Here is a 24,549-nt window from a genome sequence, read left to right as displayed (position 1 = left end):
CAATGGTTTCCAGCTTTTTGAGAAACATTTCTATTCCTGTCTGAAAGTTGATCGTTTTCATAAAAGAATCACCCTGTCCGTGTGTGTGTGTGTTTAATGAAACCAATGTACCATCAGTCCAAAACAAACTACAATAACTCTAGAGACGGAAGAGTCTGCAGATGCCGGAATGTGAAGGAACGAGCAATCTGCCGGAGCAGTTCCGCGGATCCAGCAACATCTGTGGATGGGCAGGAAATGTCCACGTCTCTGGCTGAACCCCTATATCAGAATGCCTGCATGATTATGTATTAGGAGGAAGCAAAGACAACGATGAGTTCCAAATCTCTACTAAGTGAGTGCCTTTCTACGGTGCAGCAGTCTCGGGGAAACGTACATTTTTAACTGTTTTTCATTCAAGTAATCATATGAATGAAAATCACAATTAAGGTGCCCATTTTTCCATAAAAAAAATTTATCATTTGAAATATAAGCATTTATTCCGAACCTGTGAGATTTTTGCTTTAAGATATGTTCGGTCCAGGAACGAAACCACCACCATGATCGGTAAGGGCTGTGGAATCTGATGTGCAGGCATCGTCTGGGAGTGGCATGTACGCAATGAAGTGGGAGTTTCTCGCGTCACGGGGCGGAAGAAATTATTGCAAACTTTAGGACAACGCCAGTTCATTCCCGTGATTCGCTCTCAGGAGCAGGACAGGCCTTCCAAATCCATGTCAGCATCTGCGAAGCTCACATCGCTCTGGAAGCAGAAGAGCAAGGCTGAACTGAGGTGAGCGCAGACAGTGACTTGCCCCCGGGTTTCTTTTCACCTGGGGACCGCGCGCCCTGAAACTGCGTTTGCTATTTTTATTAAAGTCCTTGGATTAAACATCTTCTCTGTACTTACTTATGCAGATTAGCCGATGCGAAATGTAAAACCGAGTTTTTAAACTTTTGGTTCCCTTTGAACTTGATTGATCGTCCAGGATGCAAAGTAATAGTTACTTCTTTAATATCTAGCATGGAGTTTCTCTGAAATTGAATGCACTCCCTAAGAATTTCTTTCCCATCTCCAACTTGTCCTTACTTTAACTACGCTTATCTTATAAACGTTTTATTGTTTATTATTTCCTTTTACATTATCGGCAAAGCATGATTTGCAGAGATGCACAGCAGAAAACAGGCCTTTCGGCCCAGCGGGTTCACACGAATTCCCACATTTTCTCCCATTCCCATCATCTCAGCTCACCGACGCACTGGGTCGTTTTACAGCGGCAAATTGACTTGTGGCAAAAATCCTCTTGTGTTTTAGACGTGATTTATTCTTTACTTTTCCATCTAGATTTTTAAAAAAATCTTATCGACACTTCTGTTGTTTTACTCATCCCAGAATTTCCTGTTTTGTTGCATTCCGTAATTTGGGAATTGTTTTATTTTATATTCTAACAATTTTCTAATGAAAAGTATCCCATTGTTTCTGCGGTAGCTTAGTCTGTCGTCTTCCTATTTTACCTGTGTGAGTTACTCAAGCCGCTACGGCGGAAGTATCTTTAGTTCAGTTCTTCTTTTTGGTGTTTGCTTTGAAGCCAACCATGACTTTCTCTTTCACAGAAGTTTCCCTGTTCTTCTATTTAATTTCTGTTCCTTTTCATTTTCTTGAATCTGATTCAGAGCTAATTTTCAATAAATTAAATTAGTTACACAGAAATTTAAAAACTAATAAGTTTCAGCTGACTGAAGCATCAGATTTCACATTCTGGTGATAATATTCTAATTATTTAGCTGCTTATTAAAGCTACAGGCTACTGTTTTGGGAGATTATTGTAAAGTATTCTCCAAGCTGAAGGAAGTTTGGGTTATTGGGCAGTTGTCATTGATTAGTCCAATGGCCTTTTACTGTCTGATTCACAATCAGATGAGCTAAAAATTGTGATATTGATATTGCACTTAGTCATTACCAGTCATTGATTGATCACTGTGAAAATAGGGAGGTGTATCTCAGGCACATATTGGAATTTATCTTTAATTTAACATAGAACATAGAATAGTACAGCACAGTACAGGCCCTTCAGCCCACAATGTTGTGCCGACCCTCAAACCCTGCCTCCCATTTGATAAGTGTGTTGCTGTGGGTAAACTATATGTTATTCTTCAGTATCTTACTGAAGGGTTTCAGCCCGAAATGTTGACTGTACTTTTTTTCCATAGATGCTGCCTGGCCTGCTGAGTTCCTGCAGCATTTTGTGTGTGTTGCTGGGATTTCCAGCATCTACAGATTTTTCCTTGTTTGTTATTCTTCATGCATGTTTCAACATTATGTATTTTGCAAGGATTTCTGACTAAGGGTGTGGGATTCAGGACCTAAAATTGTTGACAGACTTGGTCTTTTTTTTCAAATAAAGTCCGCAGATTCACACTGTCCAGCATTCTCAATTCTCAGTATTGCATTGTACAACAATAACATTTCGCTAATGAAAATCAATATCATTTAATCAACAACAGGCTTGGAAATAAGGAGCTGAAACCCAGGGGAAACGAGGGTACAAAATCAATGTTTGCTCTGCAGTAAAGTACACTCACTGTATTGCATATCAGAAATTACTTAAATACCAAATACACATTTCCTGAAAGAAATACATCTTTTTTATTTTATTGAATTAATATCACATGCTTGCACTGTATCCATAGAGTTCTCCATAACTTATCACTTGCTCACTGAAATTGTTTGTTTTCCGACTCCTTTTTAATAACTTTACCTTCCTTCACCACAACCCAACATTGCTAACTATCCAAAACTTTCTCTACACTTTCTGCCTTGACCTTTTTGCTTTGTTTGATTCATATCTTTATTAACTGTGTCTCCAGTTGCTTCATTTACTTTCAATCACTCCTACTGTTTCCTGACTATCAGTTTATTGTTTAATCATTCACTGATGACTGTTGCCTGAATGTCCTTGATGCGATGACGATAAGCCACCACCCTGAGCTGCTGAAGTCTGTCTGGTCAAGGTATATCCACAGTGATGATAACGGGTCCTTGGGTTGATTCATCTTAATGAAGGAACCCCACTTATTTCTCTTTCTGCTCAATCTTCACTCATATCCCACTTGGTGTTGCAGAAACCGTCCTACCACACAAAGTATTGGCTTAACAGATGGGTTGATAAGTTAAAAATGTCTCATGCAACCATTTAGTGAAGTTGATATTTGTATTGTTAGAGTGGTTGTGATCAACAAAAAAAGGGGAGAGTGGACGTTTGCAATGATAAAATGGGAGAAATAGTTCTGGAGAGTATGTCAAAGGTAAAAAGAATTAAATTCATGCAAAGCCAAATAGAAATATGAAATGCTGCGATGACAGGCAGCAATATCGGTGAGCACACGGAGAGAAAATAAAAATAAAATGGATAGACGATGTTACAGATAGAGACTGAAGATAGAGACTGAATTAAACTGAGGGAAGGAGAAAGATAACAATGTTAGAATTGGAGGAGATGGCAGTTAAATGCGTGGCTGAGGAGTTGGTGCAGGGAGCAGGGTTTTAGATTTTTAGATCATTGGGATCTCTTCTGGGGAAGGTGGGACCTGTACAGATTGGATGGGTTGCACCTGAACTCGAGGAGGAGCAATATCCTTGCAGGTAGGTTTGCTAGCATGGTTCGGGAGGGTTTAAACTAATTTGCGAGGGGGATGGGACCCAGAGCGATAGAGCAGTGAAAGAAGTGCATGGAGTAAAGCCAGATCTAACATACAGAGAGGCTTTGAGGAAAGAGAGGCAGAGTAAACAGTGTAAAGACAGTAAAGTAGAAGGGCTGAAATGTGTGTACCTCAATGCAAGAAGCATCAGGAACAAAGGTGATGAACTGAGAGCTTGGATACATACATGGAATTATGATGTAGTGGCCATTACACAGACTTGGCTGGCACCAGGGCAGGAATGGATTCTCAATATTCCTGGATTTCAGTGCTTTAAAAGGGATAGAGAGGGAGGAAAAAGGGGAGGAGGGGTGGCATTACTGGTCAGGGATACTATTACAGCTACAGAAAGGGTGGGTAATGTAGCAGGATCCTCTTTTGAGTCAATGTGGGTGGAAGTCGGGAACAGGAAGGGAGCAGTTACTCTCCTGGGGGTATTCTATGGGCCCCCTGGTAGCAGCAGAGATACAGAGGAGCAGATTGGGAGGCAGATTTTGGAAAGGTGCAAAAATAACAGGGTTGTTATCATGGGTGACTTTAACTTCCCTAATATTGATTGGCACCTGATTAGTTCCAAGGGCTTAGATGGGGCAGAATTTGTTAAGTGTGTCCAGGATGGATTCCTGTCACAGTATGTGGACAGGCCGACCAGGGGGAATGCCATACTAGATCTAGTACTAGGTAATAAACCGGGTCAGGTCACAGATCTCTCAGCGGGTGAGCATCTGGGGGACAGTGACCACTGCTCCCTGGCCTTTATAATTATCATGGAAAAGGATAGAATCAAAGAGGACAGGAAAATTTTTAATTGGGGAAAGGCAAATTATGAGGCTATAAGGCTAGAACTTGTGGGTGTGAATTGGGATGATTGTTTTTCAGGGAAATGTACTATGGACATGTGGTTGATGTTTAGAAATCTCTTGCGGGATGTAAGGGATAAATTTGTCCCGGTTAGGAAGATAAAGAATGGTAGGGTGAAGGAACCATGGGTGACAAGTGAGGTGGAAAATCTAGTCAGGAGGAAGAAGGCAGCATACATGAGGTTTAGGAAGCGAGGATCAGCTGGGTCTATGGAGGAATATAGGGAAACAAGAAAGGATCTTAAGAAGGGGCTGAGAAGAGCAAGAAGGGGGCATGAGAAGGCCTTGATGAGTAGGGTAAAGGAAAACCCCAAGGCATTCTTCAATTATGTGAAGAAAAAAAGGATGACAGGAGTGAAGGTAGGACCGATTAGAGATAAAGGTGGGAAGATGTGCCTGGAGGCTGTGGAAGTGAGCGAGGTCCTCAATGAATACTTCTCTTCAGTATTCACCAATGAGAGGGTACTTGATGATGGTGAGGACAATATGAGTGAGGTTGATGTTCTGGAGCATGCTGATATTAAGGGAGAGGAGGTGTTGGAGTGGTTAAAATACATTAGGACAGATAAGTCCCCGGGGCCTGATGGAATATTCCCCCGGCTGCTCCATGAGGCGAGAGAAGAGATTGCTGAGCCTCTGGCTAGGATCTTTATGTCCTCGTTGTCCACGGGAATGGTACCGGAGGATTGGAGGGAGGCGAATGTTGTCCCGTTGTTCAAAAAAGGTAGTAGGGATAGTCTGGGTAATTATAGACCAGTGAGCCTTGCGTCTGTGGTGGGAAAGCTGTTGGAAAAGATTCTTAGAGATAGGGTGTATAGGCATTTAGAGAATCGTGGTCTGATCAGGGACAGTCAGCATGGCTTTGTGAAGGGCAGATCGTGTCTAACAAGCCTGATAGAGTTCTTTGAGGAGGTGACCAGGCATATAGATGAGGGTAGTGCAGTGGATGTGATCTATATGGATTTTAGTAAGGCATTTGACAAGGTTCCACACGGTAGGCTTATTCAGAAAGTTAGAAGGCATGGGATCCAGGGAAGTTTGGCCAGGTGGATTCAGAATTGGCTTGCCTGCAGAAGGCAGAGGGTGGTGGTGGAGGGAGTACATTCAGATTGGAGGATTGTGACTAGTGGTGTCTCACAAGGATCTGTTCTGGGACCTCTACTTTTCGTAATTTTTATTAACGACCTGGATGTGGGGGTAGAAGGCTGGGTTGGCAAGTTTGCAGACGACACAAAAGTTGGTGGTGTTGTAGATAGTGTAGAGGATTGTCAAAGATTGCAGAGAGACATTGATAGGATGCAGAAGTGGGCTGAGAAGTGGCAGATGGAGTTCAACCCAGAGAAGTGTGAGGTGGTACACTTTGGAAGGACAAACTCCAAGGCAGAGTACAAAGTAAATGGCAGGATACTTGGTAGTGTGGAGGAGCAGAGGGATCTCGGGGTACATGTCCACAGATCTCTGAAAGTTGCCTCACAGGTGGATAGGGTAGTTAAGAAAGCTTATGGGGTGTTAGCTTTCACAAGTCGAGGGATAGAGTTTAAGAGTCGCGATGTAATGATGCAGCTCTATAAAACTCTGGTTAGGCCATACTTGGAGTATTGTGCCCAGTTCTGGTCACCTCACTATAGGAAAGATGTGGAAGCATTGGAAAGGGTACAGAGGAGATTTACCAGGATGCTGCCTGCTTTAGGAAGTATGCATTATGATCAGAGATTAAGGGAGCTAGGGCTTTACTCTTTGGAGAGAAGGAGGATGAGAGGAGACATGATAGAGGTGTACAAGATAATAAGAGGAATAGATAGAATGGATAGCCGGCACCTCTTCCCCAGGGCTCCACTGCTCAATACAAGAGAACATGGCTTTAAGGTAAGGGGTGGGAAGTTCAAGGGGGATATTAGAGGAAGGTTTTTTACTCAGAGAGTGGTTGGTGCGTGGAACGCACTGCCTGAGTCAGTGGTGGAGGCAGATACACTGGTGAAGTTTAAGAGACTACTAGACAGGTATATGGAGGAATCTAAGGTGGGGGCTTATATGGGAGGCAGGGTTTGAGGGTCGGCACAACATTGTGGGCCGAAGGGCCTGTACTGTGCTGTACTATTCTATGTTCTATGTTAGTGAGTCATGACAATTTCATTAAGATATTAAAAAACAATAAGGTTAGAGAGTGTGTAGTTCAATCCCATTCCCCGGCCTTCTCCCCTTAACCTTTGATGCCATGTCCCATCGAGAGCCTTGTGAGCTCTGCCGTAAATACACCCAATGACCTGACCTCCACAGCTGCCTGTGCTAATAAATTCCACAAGTTCACCATCCTCTAGCTAAAGAAATTCCTCCACATCTCTGTTTTAAATGGACGCCCCTCTATCCTGAGGATGTGCCCTCTTGTCCTAGACATCTCCCATGGGATACATCCTTTCCACATCTACTTTATGTCGGCCTTTCAACATTCGGATCTCCCCACTTCATCCTTCTAAATTCCAGCGAGTACAGATCCAGAGCCATCAAACGCTCCTCATATGATAACCCTTTCATTCCCGGAGTCATCCTTGTGCACTGCCTCTGGAATCCCTCCAATGCCAGCACATCTTTTCTTAGATGAGGAGCCCAAATCTGTTCACAATACTCAAGGTGAGGGCTCGCCAGTGCCTTATAAAGCCTCAGCATCACATCCCTGCTCTTGTATTCAAGACTTCTTAAAATTACACCAGTTGAGTAGGATTTGTGAAAATCAGTTCTTGAAGTTTCTTTGTTTACATGACATGGACTATTATACAAAGTGGCTTTGGCTGTAAATGTAAATCTGAGCAAAATTTTAATCTACTTAATTAAAAAACAGATAAATCAAAAAATTAACCAAAGTATCGAATTGCCAAGTAGAATGTAGCAATTATTTTGGAGTGGTAAGTGACAAGGATATGAAATATTTACATTTCCATGTTAACTCGATTAGAAGTTTGAGCTGTGTTCTGAATAAAACATTGTTGCTGTAAAAGCTGCATTGTTGGGTGGTGCTGAAATTAGCCATGATTATATTAACACGTAGGAACATGGATTGCACAGACACCAGCTTAGCTCCTGCTGCCTATGCTACGTTCTGATACTCCTCCACAGACCTGTCACTGGAAGCATTGATGCTTGTGGCAACTTGTACTAAAATGTGTCTGTAAAGCTAATTGACCTGGTGTTAACTTCAAACCAAAGAAGCAAAGCCCAGAATGTATAGTGGGGTTATAAAACCGGTATATTTATTTGTGGCGATTCACGTGATCAATGAACTCTGCCTGTGGAGTGAGCAGCACCTGGGAAGCATAATGGAAGATGTCCACTTCTCAGTGATCGCTCGGTGGATGAAACATGTACATTGGGCAGACGTTACAGAACATTGAAAGCACACACCACCAGCCTCAAGAAAAGCTTCTATCCCACATTAGTAAGATCATTGAATGGAACTCTTGAATGATAAACATCAATTTTTCACAGTGCAATCTGCTATGACATGGCCCTTCCCTACCCATAGTCTATTTGCACCTCACTTTTTCTGTAACTCTTCTTCATTCAGTCATAGTTTTCCTCTTGCACTACCTCAATAAGTTTATGTTTTGAAAAGATTTTTATAGTTGGCAAGCAAGAAATAGTTTTTCATGGTTTTATATATGATAATAAGCCAGTTGTGAATTTTGATGGAGAAGCAAAGTTATGATAACACAAGTATTACAAATGATTCTAAAACCTACGGTATATAAGGTATGAAGGCCACGTATTGTTGTGCTTCGTTGTTAGACGAGAATAAAGTACACACCCTTGTTTAGAAGCTCCTAACATGCTGCAGATATTCTTGTGATTGAAGCCTATCATAGCAGAGTGGAAAGTGAAGCTGGTTGGTAGGGTTAGGGGCTGCTGTGAAGTTGTGGGTGAAAGACCATCTGGTCTGGAGGGGCCACTGCACAGGGTTGGAAAAAGCTGAAGAACGTTGCAAACTCAGCCAGCTCCACGCACAACACTTTAGGGGAAGCTGCTTCCCCTCCACCGTCATATTTCTGAGTGTATGTGTACTTTTATTACGTATTGCTGCCACAAAACCACAAATTTCATGACATATTCCTGTGAAGTTAAACCGGATGCTGATTCCGATCATTGTGCCTCCAAAGGATTGCTCATAGACTGTGCTCACTGTGGCATGCAGAAGAACAAATCCGTGATTGTGAAGTGAAAGCAGAAACCATGGCCCTGAATTGCCAAGTGCACCCTCAGTGATGATGGTCAATCGGCTCAGAGGGAGAGGCGGAGAGCTGCGAAAGCACCGGCCACTTTTAAATCTACATCAAAAGATTTTTCATGTAGCAACTGAAGAATTGGAAGAATGGGCAAAAAAGTGGCAGATGGAATATAGTGTTGGGAAATGTATGATAATGCATTTTGATAAAAGGAGCAATAGTGTAGACTATTACCTAAATGGGGAGAAAATTCAAACATCAGAGGTGCAGAGGGAGTTCTCATGCAAGACTCCCAGAAGGTGAATTTACAGGTTGAAACTGTGGTAAAGAAGGCAAATGCAATGTTGGTATTTATTTCAAAGAGAACAGAATATAAAAGCAAGGAGATAATGCTGAGGCTTTATAAGACACTAGTCAGGCTGCACTTGGAGTATTGTCAACGGTTTTGGCCCCAAATCTCAGAAAGGATGTGTTGTCAATGGAGAGAGTCCAGAGGAGTTTCATAAGGATGATTCCGGGAATGAAGGGGTTAACATATGAGGAGCATTTGGCAGCTTTGGGCCTGTACTCACTGGAATTTAGAAGAATGTTTCGGGGGGAGCAGGATCTCATTGAAACCTACCAAATGTTGAAAGGACTAGATAGAGCGGATGTGGAGAGGATGTTTCCTATGCTGGGGTGTCTCGAACTAGAGGGCATGGCCTCAGAATTGAGGGGTGACCTTTTAGAACAGAGGTAAGGAGGAATTATTTTAGCCAGAGAGTAGTAAATCTGTGGAATGCTCTGCCACAGACTGCGGTGGAGGCCAAATCCATGTGTATATTTAAAGTGGAAGTTGATAGTTTCCTGATTGGTCAGGACATCAAAGGTTATAGCAAGAAGGCAGCTATATGGGGTTGAGTGGGTTCCAGGATTAGCCATGATGAAATGGCGGAGCAGAATCGATGTGCTGGATGGCCTAATTCTGCTCCTGTGTCTTATGGTTTTATGGTCTTGTGGAAACAAAACGGGTAGCATCAGTCTGCAATGCCCCAGGATGCATAGACTATAAGACCATAAGATAGCGGAGCAGAAGTAGGCCATTCAGCCCGTCGAGTCTGCTCCTCAATTCGATCATTGACTGATCTAGTTCTTCCAGTCATCCCCACTGCCCTGCTTTCTCCCCGTACCCTTGGATGCCCTGGCTAATCAAGAACCTATCTATCTCTGCCTTAAATACACCCAGTTACTTGGCCTCCACAGTCGCTCATAGCAACAAATTCCACAGATTTACCACCCTCTGGCTAAATTAATTGTTCCGCATCTCAGGTAATCCTGAATCCTGAAGTCATGCCCTCTTGTCCTAGAATCTCTACCATGGGAAGGAACTTTGCCATATCTAATCTGTTCAGGCCTTTTAACATTTAGAATGTTTCTATGAGATTCCCCCCTCATTCTCCTGAACTCCAGGGAATACAGCCCAAGAGCTGCCAGATGTTCCTTATACAGTAACCCTTTCATTCCTGGAATCATTGTCGTGAATCTTCTCCGAACCCTCTCCAATGTCATTATATCCTTTCTAAAATAAGGAGCCCAGAACTGCACACCATACTTCAATGTGGTCTTATGAATGCCATATAGAGCCTCAACATCACATCCCTGCACTTATATTCTATACCTCTCGAAATGAATGCCAGCATTGCATTTGCCGCCTTCACAACTGACTCAACTTGGAGGTTAACTTTTAGGGTATCCTGCACAAGGACTCCCAAGTCCCTTTGCATCTCTGCATTTTGAATTCTCTCCCCATCTAAGTAATAGTCTGCCTGTTTATTTCTTCCACCAAAGTGCATGACCATACACTTTACAACATTGTGTTTCATTTTCCACTTCTTTGCCCATTCCCCTAAACTATCTAAGTCTCTCTGCAGGCTCTCCGTTTCCTCAACACTACCTGCTCCTTCACTTATCTTTGTATCATCGGCAAATTTAGCCATAGATCCATTAATCCCATAGTCCAAATCATTGACATACATCGTAAAAAGCAGCAGTCCTAACACCGACCCCTGTGGAACTCCACTGGTAACCAGCAGCCAGCCAGAATAGGATCCCTTTATTCCCACTCTCTGTTTTCTGCTGACCAGCCAATGCTCCACTCATGCTAGTAACTTCCCTGTAATTCCATGGGCTCTTAGCTTGCTAAGCAGCCTCATGTACGGCACCTTGTCAAAGGCCTTCTGAAAATCCAAGTACACTACATCTACTTTGTTCCCTCTGCTTGTAATTTCCTCAAAAACTTGGAGTAGGTTAGTCAGGCAGGGTTTTCCTTTCAGGAAACCATGCTAGCTTTGGCCTATCTTGTCATGCGCCTCCAGGTACTCCGTAATCTCATTCCTAACAATCGATTCCAACAACTTCCCAACCACTGATCTCAGGCTACAGGTCTATAGTTTCCTTTCTGCTGCCTCCCACCCTTCTTAAATAGCGGAGTAACATTTGCAAATTTTCAAGTCATCCGGCACAATGCCAGAATCTATCGATTCTTGAAAGATCATTGTTAATGCCTCCACAATCTCTCCAGCTACTTCCTTCAGAACCTGAGGGTGCATTCCATCAGGTCCAGGAGATTTATCCACCCTCAGACCATTAAGCTTCCTGAGCACCTTCTCAGTCGTAAGTTTTACTGCAAAAACTTCACTTTCCTGACACTGTTGATTGTCCAGTATACTGCAGACGTCTTCCACTGTGAAGTCTGATGCAAAATATGAATTCAGTTCCTCTGCCATCTCTGCATCTCTCATTACAATATCTCCAGCGTCATTTTGTATTGGTCCCATATCTACCCTCGACTCTCTTTTACGCTTTATATACTTAAAAAAGCTTTTAGTATCTTGTTTGATATTAGTCTCCAGCTTGCTCTCATAATTCATCATTTCCTTCTGAATGAACTTCTTAGTTTCCTTCTGCAAGTTTTTAAAAGCTTCCCAATCCTCTGTCTTCCCACTAGCTCTGGCCTCCTTGCATGCTCTCTCTTTTCCTTTTACTTTGGCTTTGACTTCACTTGTCAGCCACTGTAGTGTCCTTCTTCCCTTTGAAAATTTCTTAGTATTTGGAATATATCTGTCTTGCACTTCCCTCACTTTTCGCAGAAACTCCAGCCATTGCTGCTCTGCTGTCCTTCCTGCTGGTGTCCCTTTCCAGTCAACCTTGGCCAGTTCCTCTCTCATGCCATTGTAATTTCCTTTATTCCACTGAAATACCGACACATTAGATTTTATTATTTCCCTCTCAAATTTCAATGTGAACTTGATCATATTGTGATTACTGTTCCCTAATGCTTCCTTAACCTTAAGCTCTTTTATCCCCTCCAGGTCATTGCACAACACCTAATCCAGCACAGCCGATCCCCTAGTGGGCTCAACAACAAGCTGTTCTAAAAAGCCATCCCTTAGACATTCTACAAATTCTCTCTCTTGAGGTCCAGTACTGACCTGGTTTTCCCAATCCATTTTCATGTTAAAATCCCCAACGATTTATGTACAAGAGGCCATGGTGCAGTTTTTATTTAAAATAACAGTTGAAGCACATGCAGGCTTCATAGGCAGAACATGGTCTGTGAATCATTCCGATCTTTGGTAGAGAAGTTGGAGATGTAGGCATGAGAGTCTGCAGATGCTGGGAACTTGGATCAACACACACACATATGCAGACACAAAATGCTGGAAGAACCCAGTAGGTCAGGCTGCATCTATGGAGGAGAATGGATAGTCAATGTTTCAGGCTGAGACTCTTCATCAAGGTAGATGAAGGATCTCGGTTTGAAACATAAGCTATTTTTTTTCTCTCTCCATAAATGTTACCTGATCTGCTGAGTTCCTCCAGCACTATGTGTATGGGAGAATAGAGATGTATTTCTAGAACGTGCAACATTTAATGTTACAGAGTCATAGAACATAGAACAGTACAGCACAGAAACAGGTTCTCTGGCACCGGGTTGTTCCAAACCAGTTAAAAGACAAAGCAAAAACACCCGTACGTTAATCCTGCCTATCGACACTATGTCCATGTTTGTCCATCTTCCTTGCATCCATGCACCTATTTAAAAATACATAGAAAAATACAGCACAGAAACAGGCCCATGTAGTCCATGCTGAGCCATTAACTGCCTACTCCTATTGACCTGTACTGGAACCATAGCACTGTATACCACTACTATCCATGTACCTATCCCCAAATTTCTCTTAAACATTGAAATCGAGCTTGCATGCACCATTTGCACTGGCAACCCTCCACACTCTGTCAACCCTCTTGAGTGAAGAAGTTTCCCCTCATGTTCCCCATAAACATTTCATCTTTCACCCTTAACCCATGACCTCTAGTAGTAGTCCCAACCAACCTTAGTAAAAAAGCCTGCTTGCATTTACCCTATTTATACCACATAAATTTGTGTATCTCTCAGTCAAATCTCCCCTCAATATTCTACATTCCAAGAATAAAGTCATAACCTATTCAATCTTTCCTTATAACTCATGTCCCCTAGTCCCAGCAACATCCTTGTAAATTTTTTCTGTACTCTTTCGATCTTATTTACATCTTCCCTGTAGGCAGGTGTTCAAAACTGCATAACAATACTCCATATTAGGCCATCTAATATACCATCTGCTGTGCTCGACCTGACGTAGATTGGTAGACTGCTTTGCTGAGCACCTGTGCTTGAGTGGTCCACGAGAAAAAGTGGGATCTCCCAGTGGCCACCCATTTTAATTTCACTTCCCATTCACATTTGGCATATCAGTCTACGACCTCCTCTACTATTGCGATGAAGGCACACGCAGGAGCAGCATGTTATATTCTGTCTGAGTAGCCTCCAATCAGATGGCATGAACATCGATTTCTTGAACCTCTGGTAATGCCCCTGACCCTTCACCATTCCCCAGTCCCACTTCCCTCTCTTACCTTGTCTATTAACCTGCCCATCACCTCCTCCTGGTGCTCCTACCCCTTTTCTTCCATGGTATTCTGTCCTCTCCTGTCAGATTCCCCCTTCTCCCCTCCCCTCTCATTTCACCTATCACCTTGTGTTTCTTCCTCCCCTCCCCCCATCTTCTTACGCTGACTCCTCATCTATTTTACTAGAGCCCCGATGAAGGGTCTTGGCCCGAAACATTGACTGTTTACTTCCATAGATACTGCCTGGCCTGCTGAATTCCTCCAGCATTTTGTGTACATTGTTTTCTGTTGATTTAGAAAGGCCAATGTGCCAAAAGTATTCTATCTACCTGTGCCGTTGCTTTCAATAAATTATGGACCTGTATTCCCAGATCTCTTTGTTCTACCACACTCCTCTGTGCCCCACCGTTCACTGTGTAAGACCTACCCTGGTTGGTCCTACTGAAGTGAAACACCTTGCACTTCTGTGTTAAATTCCATCTGGCAATTTCAGCGCATTTTTACAGCTTTTCCAGATCCCGCTGCAAGCCCTGGTAGTCCTTCTTGCTGTACAGCCCCATTCAGAGTGTCATCTGCAAATTTGCTAATTTAGTTAACCACATTATCATCCAGATCTTTGATACAGATAACAAACAACTGACCCAGCTCCGATCCCTGCCGCACACTACTAGTCACAGGCCTCCAGTCAGAGAGGCAACCACCTACTACCATAAAACCAATGTCTAATCCAATTTACTACCTCCTCGAATGCCAAGCGACTGAACTTTCTTGATCAATCTCCAATGTGGAACCTTGTCAAAGGCCTTGCTAAATCCATGTAGACAACATCCACTGCCTTGCCTTCATCAACTTCCCTGGTAACTTGCTTGAAAAACTCTAATAGATTGGTTAAACACAATCTACCATGCACAAAGCCATGTTGACTATCCTCATCAGTCCCTGTGTATTCAAATACACATATGCCACATCCTTAGAATACCTTTCAATAACTTTCCCACTACTGATGTCAGGCTCACCAGCCTATAATTCCCCGGTTCACTTTTGGAGCCTTCCTTAAACAGCAGAACAAGATTATCAATCCTCTTGTACCTCAACTGCAACTAAATATCTCTGCCAGTACCCCTGGAATTTCTGCACTTGTCTCCTGCAGGGTCTGAGGGAAACACCTTGTCAGGCCCTGGGGATTTATCTACCTTAGTTTGCCTCAAGACAGCAGAAACCTCCTCCTCTGTAATCTGTATTGGGTCCATGACCTCACTGCTGATTTTCCTCACTAATAGATTCTGTGTTTGTCTCCCAAGTAAATACAGATGTAAAAAATCCATTTAAGATACCCCCCATCTCTTTCAGCTCTATACATGGATTAACATTCTGATCTTCCGGAGGACCAATTTTGTCCCTTGCAATCCTTTTGCTCTTCACATATCTGTAGAATTCCTGAGGATTCTCCTTCACCTTGTCTGCTAGGTCAACCTAATGACACCCTTTAGCCCTCCTGATTTCTTTTTTTTAGTGTTTTCTTGCATTTCTTATACTCCATAAGTACCTCATTTGTTCCGACTTGCCTATACCTGCTATGCACCTCCTTTTTTTTCTCAACTAGGGTGTCAATATCTCTTGAAAACCAAGGTTCCCTAAACCTGTTATCTTGACCTTTCATTCTGACAGGCACATAGAAGCTTTGTACTCTCAAAATTTCGCTTTTGAAGATCTCCCACTTACCAAGTACACCTTTGCCTGAGAACAGCCTGTCCCAATCTACATTTGCGAGATCCTTTCTCATACAATCAAAATTAGTCTTTCTCCAATTTAGAATCTCAACCCCCAGACCAGACCTATCATTTTCCATATTTACTTTGAAACTAATGGCATTATGATCACTAGATGCAAAGCATTCCCCTGTCATCTGCCCTGTCTCATTCAGATCAGGTATCACACTCTTGTTGGGACTTCTGTGCACTGATTAAGGAAACTTTCCTGAACACACTTAATAGCCTTTATCCTATCTAGTTCTTTTACAGTATGGGAGTCCCAGTCAATATGTGGAAAGTTAAAATCACTTACTCTAGCAACCTTGTGCTTCCTGCAACCTCTGTACAAATTTGTTCCTCTAAATCCCAAGGACTGTTGGGTGGACTGTTGCAATGAGGAAATGACTTCACACCTCACAGAAGTTGGTTCTGAAGCAATTCCAGGCAGAAAGTTACTAATATCTTGTTTGCAAAGCAAGTTTGGATTATACTTTCAGAAACTTTTGAGACAGTAATACATTCAGAGCAAATAAAAGCTACTACTGGAGGAACGTTGTGTGTCAAGAAGCGTCTATGGTGACAAAGGGAGACTTCGCATTTTGAGTGGAATCTCTATATGTATTGAGGACAGTGGCTTTTGGGGTTTTCCATAAGAGTTATCGTGGATGCATTCTGAGGCATATACATGAATTGGCTGTGCATAAAGCTTTCAGAGGATCAACCAATCTGTGATTATTGCATATTGCCACACATGGACAATCAAGACCCAAAATGGCATCCTGGAGTATGTGGATCACTTTTCACACTTCAGGAGCTAAGACAGACATTTGATGAAATTCACAGCACCTCTAGTGTACAGGTATAGATTCCAGCTGACTGAGTAGAAGAGTGTTTGTAGACCGAGAACTCCAGTCCATCACTGAGCTCGCGATGTGCTGAGCAGCAGTAATCCCCATTCTTCCGTATCTTTCTGATATGGAGAGAGCTGACAGCAGGCACGTCAAAGACTGAAATACTCTGGCCATTCAATTCTCCAGCATCCTCTCCTTGCCAACGTTCCTGGCATCGACACTGATCACATTTTCCTGCCTCTGAGCAGCCAATAGGTGCCGTTTTCCAAGTCAGTAGAGTAAATGTGAAAGTTACTGTCTCTTAGAAAGTCACTTGTGATCTTCATAGAGGGGAATCCATTTTATCTAGCCTGTACTGACATAAGATGTCTGTTGTGTGGTTGACTTTGAGCTGTTCTGACAGTGTTATTACTGTCCCAAGCACAAGCTTTAAAAAAACATTCCAGCAATGTCCATCCTTGTATTGCTTATACGGAAATTAAATACTTGCCTTGAACACTCAAGTAGTATTTCAAGTTGGGTGGTAGGGTGGAGATGCGTCTCTACCAAAGGAGGTGTCAGGCTCTCCTTCCCTCCGCTAGCCTGCAGGTCACCCTTGAGCAAGGTGTAGCACCTGCTTAGCCCCCGCCCTGTTCAGGGTCACATGAAGTCATGAGAACAGTTGGTGGTCATATGAGCAGCTGGTGCACATCACAAGACCTAGTTATGTGACCACACACTAGCCAGTTAGACAGTCTCTAAAGAGTATTGACAATGGTTGGAGTCACCCATCTTGTAAAGGCACTGTCTGGAAGAAGGCAATGGCAAGCCACTTCTGTAGAAAAATTTGCCAAGAACAGACATGGTCATGGATAGACCATGATTGTCTACATAATATGACATGGCTCATAATGATGAGGGTGATAAGTTTTTAAGTCATGGAAATTTTGCATTACTTATATTGCAGTAAATGATCTCCAGTAGGTAGTCTTCATTACTTTTACAGTTCCATAAATAACATAAATGCTAACTCAGTTTCTCAGGATCTCAAATGAGTTGAGCAATTTGTTTTAAATATTTCATCATATAATGATTGGCACTTGGATACCTATGATTGGTATGAACTATAATTTAATAGGAATCCTCAGAATAGAAATGCAAAATATGTTTCACAACAACATTTTAATCAAAACAGGATTTTCAAAGAAATATTATTATCAATGCAAATTGGGTTATTGGTTATTTTAATTAATCTTTAAAAATCTTTGGGGCAGGTCATCTAAACTGGACTTAAAAACATCACTGGATGAATGTGTGGTGGCTCTGGACTTGTTTCTAAGCAACAAATTTGAAGATGCTTTGGATAAGCTCCATTCAAAGTGAGTAGCATTTAATCTTTATCTGAATGTATTACTTAGCTGAATTGTTTTGTGAGAGGACATTCCATGCTCTCCTAATATTTCATTTGATGTGTACTGCCTTATTTGTATTATAACGTCTTCACATACACACCTGGTATTAATGTGCCTGAAGGCACTTCCTACAAGGTATATTATAACACAATGCTTGAAACCAAGGGAAAATATAAAAAATCAGATGATCAAGTGCTTTACTAATGAGTTAGGGTGAAGGAGCAAATGGAAAATAAGAAGTGAGAAAGATGCACAGTAGGTCTTGGAGGACAACACAGAGCCCAGGCCTAGGCAGTTAAAGATTCAGCCATCACCAGTGGAGCCATTAAAGTTGATGAGCTGTGAGGATATAATTAACAATTTGCAAGTCTGTTAAGCTAATTTATGGAGGTATAAAGAATTTGAAATGAAGGATAGAAATTGAAAATGGAGGCCTGATAATTGGAAGCTACTTTACATCGATCTGCACTTGGATGAATATGATTTGGTGTCACTTGTAACACAGGGTCGGAGTTTTGGATGAAATGAAGCTCATGGAGGGTGAAAGATGTGGGGGTAAACAGAAGGATGCAGGAGTATTCAAGTTAACAACTAATAAAGCAAAAGATATGATCTACATTTACAAAGGGTTTAGGTACATTTTATGGAGCTGGAAATTTGTAGATTTATTTAGTCATTAAACCCTGTTTAATTTCAGTGAACCACCAGGATTTCATCAAGTCTGGTTTGTCTTCACACAGTGATCAGGGAGCAAGATAAAGATGCTGACTAGGAGAAAATCTGTAGTGGAGATTGAAGACAACAGCTTTGTCCTTTTCTGTGTTCAGTTAGAGGAGTTTTCCACCCAACCAGTATTTCATGTCAAGTCAAGTCAAGTCACACTTTATTGTCATTTTGACCATAACTGCTGGTATAGTACACAGTAAAAACGAGACAATGTTTTTCAAGACCATGGTGCTGATGTTAAATAAAGAGATGGACAAGTCCATGACAGATGAGTGGTCAAGAGGTGGTGGTGGGGTGGCACTGATCAGAGAGCCATTGATGTGTGTGGTGTTTGTTTGGAGGCCCAAGAAGCATCTGTGGCTGAGAAATTTATGAAGATCAGCAATAAATTACATATTAAAGGATTTTTAAAAAATCAAGTGAAAAACTAAATATACGAAAGCTCATTTAGATCAGAAGCAAAGTTATTTCAGGTTGCAAATCTAGATATGATTCCCTGTTCTGATTGGTATTTAGACTGGGCAGTGAAGGTTAGAAGTTTGATGGGGGGGAACATGCCCACCTTAAAAAAATTGCCTATGAAGGCAAACCAGTACTGATTGCAATTTAACATCTGCTTAGAGTAATTTCTATTGGTATTATAGATTATTTATGTGAATCGTGATGTTTATTACCCTATAACTCCTGAAACAGTTGAACATTTTGAAGGATTTTATGATCTGTGGATGTAACAATGCTGCTTTCATAAGATCTGAACGATACTTTTGTTCAAAACTTCGATATCCACCAGGATGGATTGAATAAACATGGCTGATGTGTGGCCTGATGCAGCTTATTAAGGTTATTTGGAAGAATAGAGCACATTCAATCAATGTTATTTATCTGCAGATAATATTGAAAACACTATGCTTCCCTGTGATATGCTTGGCAGAATAACAGTTTGTGCTTGGTTCTTTAGATCTTGATAAAATCTCCTCCTTGTCATCCTTCGCTTTCCTTACTCCAGCTTTGGAGATTAAGTTGCTGACCTCCATCTAGTAGAGACTAGACACTAGACACTAGAATACTACAGCAAAGTACAGGCCCTTCAGCCCTCGATGTTATGCCAACCCATATATTCCTTAAAAAAAAGTACTAAACCCACACTACCCTGTAACCCTCTATTTTTCTTTCATCCATGTGCCTGTCCAAGAGGCTCTTAAATACCCTAATGTTTTAGCCTCCACCACCATCCCTGGCAAGTCATTCCAGGCACTCACAACCCTCACAGGGGTAAAAAAACTTACCCCTGATGTCTCCTCTAAACTTCCCTCCCTTAACTTTGTACACATGCCCTCTGGTGTTTGCTATTCATGCCCTGGGAAAGAGGTACTGGCTATCCACCCTATCTATGCCTCTCATAATCTGGTAGACCTCTATCAAGTCCCCTCTCATCCTTCTACGCTCCAAAGAGAAAAGTCCCAGCTCTGCTAACCTTGTCTCATAAGACTGGTTTTCCAATCCAGGAAACATCCTGGTAAATCTCCTCTGTACCCTCTCCATAGCTTCCATATCTTCCTATAATGAGGTGACCGGAACTGAACACAATACTTTAAGTGTGGTCTCACCAGAGATTTGTAGAGTTGCAACATGACCTCTCTACTCTTGAACACAGTCCCCCTATTAATGAAGCCTAGCATCCCATAGGCCTTCTTAACTATCCTATCAACCTGTGCAGTGACCTTGAGGGATGTATGGATTTAAACCCCAAGGTCCCTCTGTTCATCCACACTCTTAAGTAACCGGCCATTAACCCTGTACTCAGCCTTCTGGTTTGTCCTTCCAAAATGCATCACCTCACACTTATCCGGATTGAACTCCATCTGCCACTCGGCATCCTGTAACCTTTTGTATCCTCTTGTAACCTTCGACAACCTACAGCTCCATCCACAACTCCTCCGATCTTCGTGTCATCTGCAAACTTACTCACCTATCCTTCCGCCTCTTCATCCAGTTCGTTTATAAAAATCACTAAGAGCAGGGGTCACAGGACAGATCCTTGCGGCACTCCACTAGTCCCTGACCTCCAGGCAGAATACTTTCCTTCCACTACTACCCTCTGCTTTCTTCCTGTAAGCCAATTTTTTATCCAAACAGCCAAGGTTCCACTGATCCCATGCCTCATGACTTTCCAGATGAGTCTCTTGTGGGGGACCTTGTCAAATGCCTTGCTAAAATCCATGTAGACCACATCTACTGCCCTAGCCACATCAATTTCTTTTGTTACCTCTTCAAAAAACTCAGTTAGGTTCATGAGGCACGATCTTCCCTTCACAAAGCCATGTTGACTATCCTTGAGTAGACTGTACTTCTCCAAATGCTCGTATATTCTATCCTTAAGAATCCTTTCCAATAGTTTGCAGACCACCGACATAAGGCTCACCGGTCTATATTTCCCAGGATTCTCCCTATTAACTTTTTTAAACAAGGGACACCTCCCCTGCAGCCAAAGAGGATTCAAAGATCATAGCTACTGCTCCAGCGATCACTTCTGTCACTTCCCACAGCAACCTGGGGTATATCACTTCTGGCCCTGGGGATTTATCAATCTTGATGTTTTTAAGAAGATCCAACACTTCGTCCTTAATCTCCACATCATTCAGCACACAGGCCTGTTCTATTTCGATCTCACCCTGATCAAGATCCTTTTCACTTGTGAATACTGAAGCAAAGTATTCATTTAGGACCTCCCTAACCTCCTCCGCCTCCAGGCACATGTAGTGAAACCTAACAGCCTTACTTGGTAATGGCTTTTGCTGAGTTTAAATCACAAGCATATTAAACTGGTCAGTGGGAATGTACGCATCTACATGTTATCCCAAAGTAATTTGTAGGCAATAAAGAATACCTTTTGAAGTAGAGTTGCTAATATAGGAAACCTAGCACCCAGTTTACACATGGCACAGTTTCACAACCCACTGATTCTGAGATGGGACTAGTTTCAGCTAAATCACAGATGATTTGTCTCCAGTTCACCAGGTCAGCTGCCATTCCTAGAACATAATTAATCTCTCAAATTGCTGGCTAAGATCTTGTCCTCAGGAACTAATTTTGGTTCAGTCAGCCTTTGAATAGATTTTGCGTCAAGATGTTCTAATAGTCATGTAGTTGTTAATCTTGCGATAGGTTAGTGGTTGTGAAGTTCACCTAACCTTAGGTATTCGTACGTAACTGGGATTTGTATGTGGCCTGATTCTTCCTCAAGTGTTACCAACTGTCCAGCCTATGATGTAGCCTTGTTTAGAATGTGGGATGATCCTTCCATTTCTCACCAAATGAAATTGATGGAGTGCTCTAACACTATATATGCACCTCATTTGTAAGTGAAAGCATAATATTAAAATAAACTAAGAAAATACTATTCTCTTTCTGGGTTTAATTGGATGGATAGTTGGCCTTTCCTGGATAAGTCTCTGTGATTTTAAAAAAAAAATCAAATCTGAACTTCTTTGTGTGGAAATTTCCAGGTACCATCCTGTGTCTAAAGTAGCGTTTAAGATGGTCCTCAATAAGCTTGAAATTGGATGAGATTCTCTTAAAACAAAATAATACTTTCTGTCATGGGCTAAGGAGATGAAAGGGTAGTAATTTGACTTTAGACCATTTACCTGCAATTGTCAATGTAGAAACTTTTCCAACAAATGAAGGCCATAAGGTGTAGGAGCAGAATTAGGCCATTCTGCCCATCAGGTCTGCGCTGCCATTCCATCATGGCTGATTTATTATCCCTCTCAACCCCATTCTCTTAACCTTTGACACCCTTGTTAAATAAGAACCTATCTACCTCCACTTTAAATATACCCAATGTCTTGGCTGCTGCAGGTGTCTGTGGCAACTAATTCCACAGATACACCACCCTCTAGCCAATAAAATTCCCCCTCACCTCTATTCTAAAGGTGCATCCTTCTATTCTAAGGCTAGACTTCCTCAATGTAGGATGCATCCTCTTCACGTTCATTCTATCAAGATCGTCAATATTTGATAGGGTTCAATGGGATCCCCTCCCCCTTATTCTCCAGTAAATACAGGCCTAGGGCCTTCAAATACTTCTCATATGTCAACCATTTATTTTTGGGATCATCCTTATGAAGCTACTCTGGACCCTGTCCAATAAGGGGCCCAAAACGGCTTGCAATACCTTAAATGTGGGCTGACCAATACCTGATAGCCTCAGCATTATACCCTTGCTTTTATACTCCAGTCCTCTCGAAATGAATGTCAACATTCCTTTTTCCTTTCTTAATATCAAATCAATCTACAAGTTCACCCTTAGGGATCCTGCATTAGGACTCCCAAGTCCCTTTGCACCTCTGATTTCTAAACTTTCTTCCTGCTTAGAAAATTGTCTATGCCTTTATTCCTTCTGCCAAGGTGCATGACTGTACACTTACCTGCACTGTATTCTATCTGCACGCTTTTGCCCATTGTCCTGATCTGTCGAAATCCTTCTGTAGACTCCCTGCTTCCTCAGTACCACCTGCCCTTCCATCTGTCTTTGATTCGTCTACAAACTTGGCCCACAAAGCCAACAATTCCATCATCCAGATCGTTGGCATATAAGTGAAAAGAAGCAGTTTCAACACTGACCCCTGTGGAACACCGGAATAGGCCCCTTTTATTCCCACTCTCTGCCTGCTGCTGGTCCGTCCAATCTTCCATCCATGTTGGTATCATTCCTATATACCATGAGCCCTTTTCTTGTTTAGCAGCCTCGTGGGCAGCACTTTGTCAAAGGCCTTCTGATAATCCAAGTAAACAATATCCATTGACACGGAGCTGTGGAAAAAGTTGCACCACAGCATTCTTAACCTTTGCCTTGAGATTCAAGCCTTTGTATGTTTAGTACCTCACAGAAGGGTGGAGATTGCCATCGTTATATAGAGTTATTTCATTTTTTTTCCTTGAAGGGAATGTCACCAGATTGGGCAAATAAATTCTAATTCCAATATCATGAAATCATTGGCTGTTGCTGAGTAAATAGAACATAATATGTAAGATTTGTGAATAAATTATAATTTCAAATAGGACAGTAATATTCTTTCCAGAAATCAGATGATGATCACCTTAGATTAACACTTGAGAACTACAAGAAAATGTAACATTTCATACAACACTTAGGTCTCTCAGGGCAATTCCATCAGTCTTATTTCCCATTATTCCCCCGTAACCTGTTTTCTCTGGCATGTCCATCAACTCCCCCAATTCTCCTGCCACCCATCATGAGGAGGGGGATTTTTCAGAGGCTGTATAGCCTCAGCACATTTCTTCTGTATGCGTGCTGAAACCAGCCGAAGAAGAAGAAATCTGCATGGACTTAGGGAAGATGTGTAAACCCACTCAGTGCATGAAGTCAGGATTAAGCATGGATCCTTGGAGTGACAAGACTTCTGCACCACATCACCACTCCTAATATTGCACTTTACCCAAGTGATATACTTGGATAGCTCTGCACCACCCAGTGTTATACTGACGCAAGCTTGTTCTGCACACCAGTGTTATACATGTACTGAACTATTTCATAACCCAGTCTTGTACAGAAGCATATCTGTATCTGCCAGATCTACACCCCAGTGTTACACTGAGAGAGATGTGTCCATCATTACTGTACCCCAACATTATACAGAAACAGGTCAGATTTTACAGGCTTCCATGATTTGAGGTGATGGTTATGTATATTTTGTCCTGCTTCCTGGAAAAAGGAGACAATGTTATCTGAAGGACAGAGGGGTTTGCAGTGACATAAAACCAAATTACTGTGTGAATCTGTGATCATTTCAGCTTTTGGTCATAATGACATGAACGACACTCTACTGTTTGTTCGAAAGTCCTTTCTGATTTAATTTTTCCTGTTTATTCCAAATGAGATAATGTGATAGGACAGGTCTGGCTGTCTGAATTGTGCGGTTATAAGTCTCTTATTAAAAACAAAAACAAACTGTAGAAAGGAAAATATATACAAGTAGTTATTGGAATATGTACATTGCATTGTGAGAAAATATTATTAATTCCCAGTAGTTCCTGTTAAACTGTGCAGCCTATTCATTTTGCTACATGCCCAGTTGTTGAAGGGTGTGTTAGCCTCCCATTTGCTGGCATATCCAGTTACATTC

The 24,549-nt window shown here is 42.0% G+C and overlaps 1 protein-coding gene across 2 annotated transcripts in view; it reads left to right on the top strand.

Annotated features, from left to right (window-relative positions):
* Positions 1-639: 639 nt before the first annotated feature.
* ttc39a (tetratricopeptide repeat domain 39A) overlaps positions 640-24,549 on the top strand; it is a 138,177-nt gene continuing 114,267 nt past the window's right edge. For both annotated transcript variants that reach the window (XR_010019921.1, XM_063064336.1), the window contains exons 1-2: positions 640-772; positions 17,537-17,641. Coding sequence is in view for 1 of the 2 variants with exons in the window: in XM_063064336.1 (XP_062920406.1) it covers positions 714-772; positions 17,537-17,641 (164 nt within the window). In the remaining variant the exon portion in view is untranslated. The remainder of the gene's footprint in view (positions 773-17,536; positions 17,642-24,549) is intronic.

This window comes from Mobula hypostoma, chromosome 12 (genome assembly GCF_963921235.1).
Source record: "Mobula hypostoma chromosome 12, sMobHyp1.1, whole genome shotgun sequence".
NCBI classification, from domain to species: Eukaryota; Metazoa; Chordata; class Chondrichthyes; order Myliobatiformes; family Myliobatidae; genus Mobula; species Mobula hypostoma.
The sequence above is the reverse complement of the archived record's forward strand: the minus strand, read 5'-3'. Positions and strand labels throughout refer to the sequence as shown.